Source organism: Acanthisitta chloris, unplaced genomic scaffold (assembly GCF_000695815.1).
Source record: "Acanthisitta chloris isolate BGI_N310 unplaced genomic scaffold, ASM69581v1 scaffold37760, whole genome shotgun sequence".
Classification (NCBI taxonomy): domain Eukaryota; kingdom Metazoa; phylum Chordata; class Aves; order Passeriformes; family Acanthisittidae; genus Acanthisitta; species Acanthisitta chloris.
In genome coordinates, this window is record NW_008650594.1 from 5510 (window position 1) to 16927 (window position 11418).

At 46.1% G+C, this 11418-nt stretch overlaps 1 protein-coding gene across 1 annotated transcript in view; it reads right to left on the bottom strand.

Moving 5' to 3' along the window:
* Positions 1-750: 750 nt before the first annotated feature.
* The window catches only part of TOM1L2 (target of myb1-like 2 (chicken)), a 34994-nt gene continuing 24326 nt past the window's right edge, over positions 751-11418 (bottom strand). The window contains 3 exon segments of the mRNA XM_009069526.1: positions 751-1664; positions 2196-2232; positions 4752-4811. Of these exon segments, the coding sequence (XP_009067774.1) occupies positions 1438-1664; positions 2196-2232; positions 4752-4811 (324 nt within the window). The 3' untranslated portion in view covers positions 751-1437.

Sequence of the window (11418 nt, forward strand, 5' to 3'; positions counted from 1 at the left end):
GGCTGCCTGCACGGGTGTTCAGCTGATAAAGGAGAGGAGATTCTCCTGCCATGCACTGCTCAGCTCTCTCTTTGATCCTGCCATTCTGTGCCACTGGCTTCCTCCCAAGGAGCATGCTGGGGATGCGGTGAGGGCTGGAGCTGCCTGCTCCAGCTCTGCTTGTCAGCCCAGCAAGGCAGGCACACATGCTGGAATCCCTTCTGGCAGCTCCAGAGGAGCAGCACTCTCAGCCATGCCTCTGGCAAGCAAGGGAATATGCTTGTTTGCACAGAGACTGCAGCCCTGTAGGAGCTGGGAGTTAATAAAGGATGGAGGGATTAAAGGACATTCCAAAAATTACAGATAGCACAGCCACGAACATCCAACACTTTCTCAGGCCCAAAACTAGAAGGAAATGAGGAGTTTCACCTCCAGCACAGCCTGGCATGGCTAATCCCTCCATGGTAACCATCTCCCTCGGTGATCTGTACAAGCCTCTGAGGTTTGCCTCATTTTCTCATCCCTACCCCCAAAACCCAGCATGTCTATCCTACAAGGCATGGCAGGGAATCCAGGAACCTCAGTTCACACCCAATCCATGAGCAAGTCCCATCCATCTGCATGGATGTTATTTACACCAAATGCAGAGCTCTACAGTCCCTGAAGAAGGAATCTAAGGTAAGGAAGAAATAACTGAGCTATTTTAAAAGGCAAACACACCAGAAAAAATCCTCGTGTGAGAATGCTCTCCCAAAGAGCGAGGTGCTTCCTGTACTAACGTTACAGCATCCACTTAGCCCAGCGTTTTCCATCCTCATCAGCTGCCAGAGCTACTGGACATGGCCAACAGACTGCTTCAAATTAGAGCAAGCCCAGATAAAACACAAGGCAAAAAATACCCTGTGAGATTTAGAAATGAAACGCCACAGAAAGTGGGGAAAAGCGACCACCATATGGTACTGGGAGATGTGTGAGTGGGAGAGTAAAGGATTTTAACTTGTGAAGCACATGTTGAAAGGGGAACAGTTGTTCCTTGCTGTCGAATCCGACACGAAAGCCAATACGTTAACATTTTATCTAAAAATAAAGACCCACTCCTCCTGAACATTCCAGCTCAGTCAATTACATGCTGATTGACAGAGCAGTCTACTTGGCAGGACCTGCCTACAGAAGAGGATGATCCCTACATAAATTGAAGGGCAAGGCTGCTCTCTCCCCCCTGGGCTTTTGTTTCAGCCCAGTGTGACGTACTCGTGCATTCTGAAGGGGTTTTCAGCATCAAGAGCTGGTTTTGTGCAGCTGGGACAGGAAGGAGGGGATTAAGCAAGTGCTGGAGAATCGTGGTCTGGCAGGAATAGTGTTGGATTTAAATAGAAAGAGTCAGCTTGTGGGGGTGGATCGTTTGGGGAGGGGGGGAAGGAGAAGCGATCTATGAAATGAGGGGGAAAGGGGTTGTGGCTAGCCAAGGACTGTGGGAGGACAAAGTGGCCGTACAGCGACATTCGCCCGCGGGGCACAGGGGTGGGGAAATCGAGCCACCAGTGCAAAGAGGGCATCCTCCGAGCGCTCCTGCTTTTTCCTGCTGGAAGGATTTGTCGGAGGGGTGGGGGCTTCCAGGGGAGGGGATGGCAGACTGGGGACCATCTCCGCCGCTTTGGCTCGCTCTTCTAAAAATTTGTCAAACTCTGCAATGCAAAAACCAGAAGGAAGACAGGTAAGAACTGGGGCTGTGGTGTCAGCCCCATGGACAGAGGTTAGCAGGGTCCAAAATTCCAGTGCCTGGCATTCTGTCAGACTGTGTTTGCAGCACACATACTGGTACAGCCTGACTTCCTCGGGAAAGGGTACAGCCGTCCTTGGAGACACTCGAGCTCAGGCAGCAGCTGGAATCAAACCCACACTATGCCACCAGCTGTGACAGAACCAGGGAAACATCATTCCAAAGGGCTGAGCAGCTTGGGGACACATTCCTGCCGGCACAAACACAGTGCTCAGCCAAGGAAGATGGCAGGGAAGCACTTACAGCCAGGAGGGCTCCCCACACCATAAATGCAAACTTTTTGCTCTAAAATGCTCTGCTCCTGCCTTTCTGAGCATGGAAGCATTTTCTGGGAAACATCAGGCTGGGAGAAGGCAGCATCTCAGCAGGGATCAAAGCAAATTCCATCTGAGCACTAACCTGAGAATGGCTCATAGCCATGGGCATCTCTGCTTACCTTCACTGGTCACTCCTTCTTCCAGTTCGTTGCCTTTCTGCAATGGGAACAAAAAGGCACGTGAGCACACAGGCACTGCTTCCCCTTCCCTGTCATCCTCTCCACCTCTAATACAACTGGACAGTTTCCACCACTTGTTTCCACATGTTAACCATTGGAGCAGGGTGACTTGGGGAAATCACACAGCTCCCACCTCGGGAGGCCAGTGGGGACTGACATTTCAGTGCACTGCAGAGCAGGAAGATGAGCACTCAGATGCTTCTGGTGGATTGCTAAGCTTTCCCCGTTGGACCTGAATGGCAGTCCAGCACTGTTTCTCCTTCAAACAGTAAGCCTGGTCCAAAACTGAGCTGTGTGAGTCACAGACACCCTGTACCAGATGGCATCTTTTCTGTCACACAGTCCTTTAAAAAGTCAGGACTGCGGTTTGCATTGTGTCTCCAAATAAAATGCACTTTTAGCTGACAAAGGACACGTGCTGCAAAATCATTTGGGGCCAACATTCCTCCTGTGGGAGTTCATTTTTGATTTCACACAAAAAATATAGCAGCTTTCTTGGCATCAACACTGTACAAAGACAAGACCAGGGTAGGCTGAACGATGGATACTGATGGCAGTTAGTGCCTGTCCATGAGAATCAAAGGCTGGGAATGGAGTCACTGTATTTCCACCAGCTGTGTGCACTTCAACATGTGAATTTCCAGTAAGGAAATTAAAAGTCCAAGGATGTGGAATCCTTGTCAATCTATCAGGATGATAAATATGGATAAAAATACTGTTTGAAAACCTCATGTTGAACCTGCTTTGAAAAAGTAGAGTATTTGTCCACACCTGGCTCCTCTGCCAGGAGAGTGGGAACATACCCTTAGAAGGGTTTTTAGTGCCTGAGCATCCCTGGCTTCCTGCTGCACTGAGGTTTCCAAAGGTTCATACAGCAGCCACTGCTTCATATGCAGAGGTACTGTTTGTGCCAGTGTACCCCAAAAAGGGTAAGGACATAAATAACTGTAGCTAGCCTAACCCATAACTTCCTCAGCTAGGAAGCAGAGAACTGAAATGAGCCATTAATAAAAACAGGAAAGGAGACCCAGAGTGAAAACCAAAACCCAGACCAAACTTTCTCAGAGAACATCTCTATGCTGCACCCACATACAGTTGGGACAGAGACCCTGGGACACCCCCAGGATTGTTCAGGCATTTACAGGACACTTCTCTGCTTTGCTCCTTTTGAGCAAGACTCTCCGGGGGATGACAGATACAGAGAGGTACCTCTGTGTATCTCCATCAGATCTTTGCTCCTGCTAAATTAATTCAAATTTAACCCAAAAGTTTGTTGTTTAAGCAGAGTGCACATGCTACATTTACTGTATTTCTTTAACAAAATGAAGCCTGTTTGTCATTTTGTGACTCCTGTAGTGAGGGCTGACAAACCTACCTGCAGCTGGAACCCAGTGACATTTCAGACAGCCAGTCAGTCTGCCAAACTCAAACACTGAACTCAGAAGCTGTTTAAAGCACTTCAGGCAGCTTTGGAGAGCAGGAGAATTTTCCTCCTTCCAGTACAGCCAGCTCCTCCAGTGCTGGAGCTGACGTGCCAGAGCGTGCCTGCAGCTCCGCTGCCAGAGCTGGGGAGCAGAGCCTGCACCCCACAGCTCCCAGCTGGGAACTGAGCTGGCAACAGCAAGGGGTTGGGGAGACCCTAAGGAGCAGGGAGTTTTCTGTCTGAAGCTGGAAGAATGGAAGGAGACAATCCTTGGGGATATGGTGACCACAAGGAAACAGTTTAGTTCACCAAAACCATGTTTAAAAGAACAGTGTGAACACCACCCCCCACCCACCCCCAAAATGCACTTGGCTAATTTGAGTCAGATGCTTACATTTAAAAAAACCAAACCAGAATCAGTGTGTACTAGTTGTACCCTCCTTAAACTAAATGTGTGTTGGGACAGCAAAACAAACTCCAGAGGGAAGGAAAAGCTACTTTTAGTTTTGCCTTTTGTTTGTTTGTTTAATAACTACCAGACAATAATCATTAAGGAGAAACTGAAAGTTATAAACATTGAAGAGAGACTGTTACAAACATTTATGATTACTATTTATGAAACATGACAAGATTGCCTGCCAGTTTAGCAAAGACATCTTGATTTGAATCTAAGCCCTGATCCAGCATCTCTTAAAAGCATGCCTGAAGGTAAGCAGGAACTCAGACCCTGTAAAGAAAGCACCTTTCAACATGGGCTTTGAGTCTGGTGGAGAAAACTTCAGCCCATATTTCATGCTTCCCTGTTTGGGAACCAGAATTCCATGATTTCTGGAACAAACGCTATTCTGTGATGATAACATGGAGAAGGGAAAATGAAACAGCTCAGAAAAAAGCGTTTTGATTGAATTACTGAACACAACTCTGTCTCCTCCTGCTTAGATGGTTCCTTCAAAGGGAACAAAGCTCTCTGGTTGGGAAGTTTCACTGCTTCCTGCTATAAGAAGTACCAGGAGCTCAGAAATGCATTGAAAGTTACCCATACAAGTGAAAAATGAAAATATAAAGAGTCTCACCAAGTCGGTACTGAGCCACTCCTCAATGTCATCCATGACAGAGGACTGTGCAACAGGGATCTAGGGAGCGCAGCGAGAGAACAGCAAGGCAGGCAAAAACCAAAACACATCCACAATCATGGCCACAGAGCAATGGAAAACGCCAGAAATAAGATTAAAAACAAAACAAAAACAAAGATGTAAGATGTGCTGGAAAAAGAAAAAAAAAAGGCAACAAAATATAAATGGCATTTCAAATAAAGAAACAACTTGGAAAGGAAATTATGAACAACAAGGCTAAAAAAAAAACCAAGAGAAAGATTATGGGGAGTGACGTGACTGGATGCCAGCGTGAGACGGGTAACTGCTCGACCACATATTAAAACCATCAAGATGACTGATGATTCTAATCTTGATCGTGAAAGGCTTTTAAGGGTAGAATACTGGATATCAGTTAGGTTTTGAAATGTTATATTTACCCCTTTTGAGTTTTTAAAAAAATGGGTATTAGCCACAGAGAAGGGTTAGCAAAATGTGGGGCTCAAAGTCTTCAGGCAACACTCCTATGAAAACAATTTGGTTTCCCTGCAGGTGGAGGCAGTCAGAGCCCAGGGTACAGTCATGCTTCCTCCCAGATCCTCCTCCCACCACACCACCGAGCCCTGGCAAGCCTTGGCACAATGGTTTAAAGCAAAACCGATCCAGCTCCTTGTTCCCACTCCTCTGCCAAAGGTGACCCTCCGCAGCACAGGCAGGAGAACCCCACGTGTGTCAGGGCAAAGTGCGGAGTCTCAAAGGTGAGGAGGAGGAGGAGAGGCCAGCACATGCTGCCCTCAGCTCCAGAGCTGCAGCAGGGCTCTCCAGAGCTTGCTTGTCAGGCTCCAGGGATGGTTTAACACTGAGGCATGGAAGGTTTGCCTCTGCTTCTGCCGTGGAACCGCTCACATTACCAGTGCAATTGCGACAGGCAGCGCAGAGGCAGCTGAAGTGCAGAGATTTCACACAGTGCTATAGGCAACTGGGTCAGCAAAGGGAAATTACTAAGTATTAGGTGTAGAATTTCCTGACCTAACTACACTGCTTAAATACAACAGAAGGCTGCTGAGGTAAACAGGAAAACACCACAATAGATCTCGTAAGGGCAACCTAAGAAATACTTGGAAAACAATGTCAGACACACAGGATCCAGGCCAGGGCACAGCACCAGGGCTGGAGGCAGGAGACCTGGGGCTGCTGGAGGGGATGTCCTAGGCAGAAAAGGTGTCAGGGGTTCTCCACAGCTTTGCCTGAAACCTCTCACAGGAATAAGCCTCCCTGGCAGTGTTCAAAACCATGCAGAAGTGGTGCTAAGGGACATAGTTCAGTTGTGGCCTTTGCAGTGTTGGGTTAATGGCTGGAATTGATATCTTGGAGGTCTTTTCCCACCTTAATGATTCTGTGATTTTATAAGAGGAGCTGAAAGAGGCTCTGCAGATGAATTTGCTGGGAGACGTAGTTTTTCAAGGGACTTGTAGCAGAGGAATACAGACAAACACTGGACAACAGAGGCAGCAGCACAGGCTGAGGCTGTTTAGCAAAGCTCCTTAGGAATTTTTTTCACAGAATCAAGTGGCCCTTTGCACTAAGGAGGTGAGTTAAGCACTTGCTTGAAGTGAGGTCTGCTAAGGTGGGTTAGTTGTGTCAAAAAACTGGAAATCCAGGGCTCAATCCAGAGCATCTCTCACTAAGAGAGGCACCAGGAAGGTGGCTGGGCTCTGACTCGGCAGGTTGCTGGACAAAGTGCATGTGACAGATCCAAGAAGGGTCCGAGGCACAAGCTGTTATTTTACTATCAGCTGATACATAAAGATTCCCAAACAGAAGGCAAGTTTCCCTTGGAATGGGACAGATTCAGGCCAATTGCCCCTTTTTAGTTTGCAATGGAGAGCTGAATCATGCACCTAAAATGTTATTGCAGTGTGCTGTAGCTGCTGCGAGCTGGCCCAGGTGGCCACTAACTGGATGCTCTGTAAGCATCTTCCAACATGTTCCTTTGCATGGACAAGTTGCATCTTGTTGAACTGGCTTGTTAGTTTAACAGCTTCAGATACAAACTAATGAATGAATTTAGCCTACAGCAACTTAAAACCCACTGCAGAAGTTGCACTGTTGTCTCTCTCCTGTGTTTCTTAACCCACAAGCAATAGGTAATGCTGGGGAAGGTGAAGCCTTGCCAGCTGGTGGCTGGTTTGCAGCTCAGAAAGGTGCTTACAGTTCTTTAAAGACAAGAAAATGTGTATGGAAGGGAGAAGAAAAATAGCAGGTTTGCTTTTTGCTTTTCTGTGAATAAAATTCACAGAAACACAGCACCTAAAGGTGCTCCAAGAGAGCTGGAGAGGGACTTTGGGCAAGGGCCTGGAGTGACAGAACAAGAGGAATGGCTTCACACTGCCAGAGGCAGGGATTGATGGGATATTGGGAAGAAATTCTTCCCTGTAAGGGTGCTGAGGCACTGGCACAGGTTGCCCAGGGAGGCTGTGGCTGCCCCATCCCTGGAAGTGTTCAAGGCCAGGTTAGATGGGGCTTGGAGCAACCTGGGCTAGTGGGAGGTGTCCCTGCCCAGGGCAGGGGGTTGGACTGGATAGTCTTTAAGGTCCCTTCCAACCCAAACCATTCTGGGATTCTGTGATTCTATAAAAATAAGAGCAGCTGTTCTAAAGACCCGGTGGTGCTGTGGTCCCTGGATTAGAAGGAACAGCAGCTCAAATCATAGGACTGATCAAGTACTGGATTCCTGGGAATCGTAGGACTCTTGCGTTTGCAGGAGTCCTCAAAGAACAGCTCAGCAGCACAGGAGTTTGTGCTGTGGTGTTCCATAAGATTTTAAAAAAAAAAAAGAAAAAAGGAATTCTACTTTCAGCTAGAGCTACTTATAACAAACAAACAAAGCCCTCAGAAGTGCAAGAACACTCCTCGCAGAGAAGCAGACAAAGCTGTAAGATAAACATTTGAGTGTGTCAGACATTTGCTATTCAGCATTGACCTTTTAAAAAGCTTCCCCATCTTCCAGCACACTCACAGCAGAGCTGAGGGTTTGTATCTATTGCTCCTTCCATGCTCAAACTTCCAATTTACTTTCCTCGGGCTCTGAGCCCCGTTTTCCCCATAAAGCCTGGGTTACATGTGCCAGGTTTAATTTGTTCAAGAATAAAGAGAGGGGGAAACTCTCCAAGAGTAATTGGAAGTTTTAAATATTTTAACAATAACATTGTACCATTTATATTTCATTTTAAAGTGACCACATGGAGAAGTTCATTTTGAGTTCACTTGGGTATTTGGCAAGTCTCACCCTTTCCTTAAGCCCTAAACTGAAAAATGTGGAGGGGAGTTTTGCTGAAACTAATCCCTAAATCACAACAGAGGCAATGTAAAAATAAATTAACTAGTTTACACATTAAAAAAAAGAACAGTTTCTGGGAACAAACAGCAGTGGCAGGCACAGACTACATGGGAAAGGCTCTGGAATGGGTCTTGTTAATGCTTTGATTATGCAAACATCCACGGTCTAGTGAGGCTCTCAGTCTTGGCAAGACAGGTCCCCAGATAGTCAGTGCTGGCTGCAAGAGCTGGTTTTATAAAGATATTGTGATTTCTTTTTTTGAAAGGCTATGCTCAAAGTAAATGGAAATTAAGTCACAACATATTTTTGAGTACTCAAAGTAACTGGCTTTAATTAAAAGTTGGGCTGATTGCTCAAATTCCTTTTTTATTTAGTCTTTGGAAAATCCTACAAATGGGATCATCTCAATGGTCCTGAAAGGGAAATGGAAAAGGAGGGCTGGGAGAACAAAAGTGAGTGTTCAATCCCATAAAACCTACAGGAACCTGGAATCCAAGTTCCTGCTTATCTAAGTTAGATTGTGTTGGTGTTCTCACTAGCAATCAAAAGCCAAAGAGTATTGCCAATATATTTCCTCAGAAGTCATAAAATCCAATATTCTACCCTTAAAAAGACAGTTTAAGGTTATTATTATCACATTTTATTTCTATTAAAAATGATCCCACTGGAAAAGAAGCAGGTATGAAATGACAATTCAGGTCTCTAGGTGAGCTCATTAATGTTCTTAAAGTGTTTAACAAGGTTTATGCTAATTGTTGCTAGACTATAGCCTTGTAATAGCTTAGTTAATTCCACTTCTTTCTAGATGTTTAACAGAGCTGACATCAGTACTTGGTTAGCTGCTACTCCCTCCCCCTTGTTGGTTAGCAATAGGAAAGGTGTGTCATTCCCACAGCAGCACTACAAGCACACTACCAGGCTACTCCAGCTCGCTACTACAGCCTTACCATCTATTTAAAGCTGTTGTGATCTTGAAATAGCTGCTTGGCCTCGATATTAGAACATGCTGACTTCACATGTAAGGATTAAGTTAACTACTTGATTACTTGTCACTGTGTTTACACACTGCATAGATGGGGAAGGCAAGAGCTTGGGTGCAGCATGTTACCCAGGAGAGCCTGTTGTGCCCATACAACAACCTGCCCATCTGGATCCTACAGGTGTGTCCAGACAGTGGCAGCCCTCACTCACGTGGGGTATTGGATTGTCCTTGCACAGCACTCCAGAAAATGTTGCAGCTGGACAGGTAAAGAGATCCACGTGGTCTTCAGCTAAGGGAACACACCTGCCTGCCTTCAAAAGGGAAAAGGGTCCTACCACACGGGAGAAATGAGATCTTCACATGTTTATGGTTTGGTTTATCCACAATTCAAGCAGTTCAGTCTCCAAGAAGATGATGTATTTCAACAGTCTCATGTTACCTGAGTCATTTCCACATGTCAGATCCTATCTCTCTCTTGAAGGCACACATAGTGGCATCCCACTTGGTCACTGATTAACAGAGGTCTCACTTCATCTTTACTCACATATCTTTACGACTCTTCTCTCTAGCCAGGCATGCTGCTTGAGCTCAAGATACAACGCTGAGAGGTGTTCCTATCACTTTCTGTGAATTCTGGTTCAGTTTCACCCTTCCCCTGACACTGTCCCAGTTAATGTCCTGACGTGGTGGCTTAGGCAACACCTCACTTTCATAACAAACAACCCATCTGGCATGTGAATTGGGTGACAGATTATTTTCACAAGTGAATACATTAATGCAAATCTCAATATCTGACCATCTCATGAAAAGGGAACTGGGACTACCTGCACCAAAACACTGTAAAGTCTGTGCCTAAGAGCTGCTGATAGACACCTGTGACACCTGCATGGCCTAACCTGCAAAAACCCTGACCTCACACTGCAGGCAGAGCTGAACTGGAACAGGTCAGGTCCCGTCCCTAAGCCATGTTTGACCCAGGAAAGTTTTCTGCTGATGTCATTTTGTCTACATTAGTTTTGTAGGCAGAGCTGAAATGGATAAAGGTGTGGCTTGTGTCTCCATGGTCCTGACATCACCTCAGCAGCAGAACTGAGCTGTAGATTGAGCTGAAACAAGAACAACGCTGCCAAGTTCACTGGGAGAGTACAGCCAGAGACTCCCTCTGCAAAGCTGTGTGGTGAAATGGGATGTACAGAAATGGAGTGGGAAGAACTCAACCCTAAACTGAAATGTATCACAGTTTGGACAGCACAACGTCAGGTCATGACGGCTGTGAGAACCACTCTGGCAGGTGGAGTGGTCTCTTAGAGTGCTCTCAGTGTTGTACAGGCACAGGGAACAGCAGTGTCAGCTCACTCCTCTTTCCCCCTCATCTCAGAAGTACGAAAAGTTACCAGACTCTACACACTGAGTTCATACCTGGATGCTAGTTATCCACTGGCACTGCAAATGCTACAGGTTGTATTAATAAATACAGTTAAGAACTACAGCCAGTTAAGAGAGAAACTGAGTTAATGATTAGTTTAGTTTTATTTTAGGTATTTCTCTCTTGTATTTAGCATACAAACAAGGTGACAGGCTTGTAAGAGCAGTGACTGGTTGGACAGCCAGACCCCCCTTCCCTCCCCAAATCCATATGCCTCCATGAATGCTGCAGTATCCTTTTTCCAGACTGAATAACCACAAGCCAAGGAAGGAATATGCTGTTTGTTTTTTTAATAAAGCAGTGGTGTGAGTGGTGTGAACAGCAGGGGTGCTGATTTCATGCTCCCCCGCTCTTGTAAACAGTGGAAAGGCAAAGAAGAGGAACTAACTCAATCACTGGATTATTCATTATGGATGAACATCTAACAGTGGCACAGCACATCCCTGGCTGCAACAGAGCCACCGAACACTGAGAGCTTCTGTGAGCCACAGTCAATAGTATCAGAGGCAAAGCTGATACTGCTGCTCATTTTACAGCTTTTCACTCTCATTTTAGGAGCTGTGGGTCTCTGACAGCACTGATATGACACTTTGGCTCCCAAGGACAGGTGCCCACAGTGGCTTATCCACATGCAAGCAGGCATGGCACTGCTTTTGGGTGCTTGCATGGGCTGGCAGATACAATCACCAGTTGTGCAAACTTGGGACAAATTCCCAAAATGGCCTTCAGAAATAATCTGGATTAGCCCTTACTCTAGAAGAATAAGTGCAAGGTGTTTCACAGAGCTGATATTGCACACTCTGGATTTTCTCAACCTTAAACTCTCTGGGCTGTTTCTCTTTTGAAGCACTGGGCAGCTTAATCAGGGACATTCAGGGCTCTCCCTGGAGTGAGGCATTCC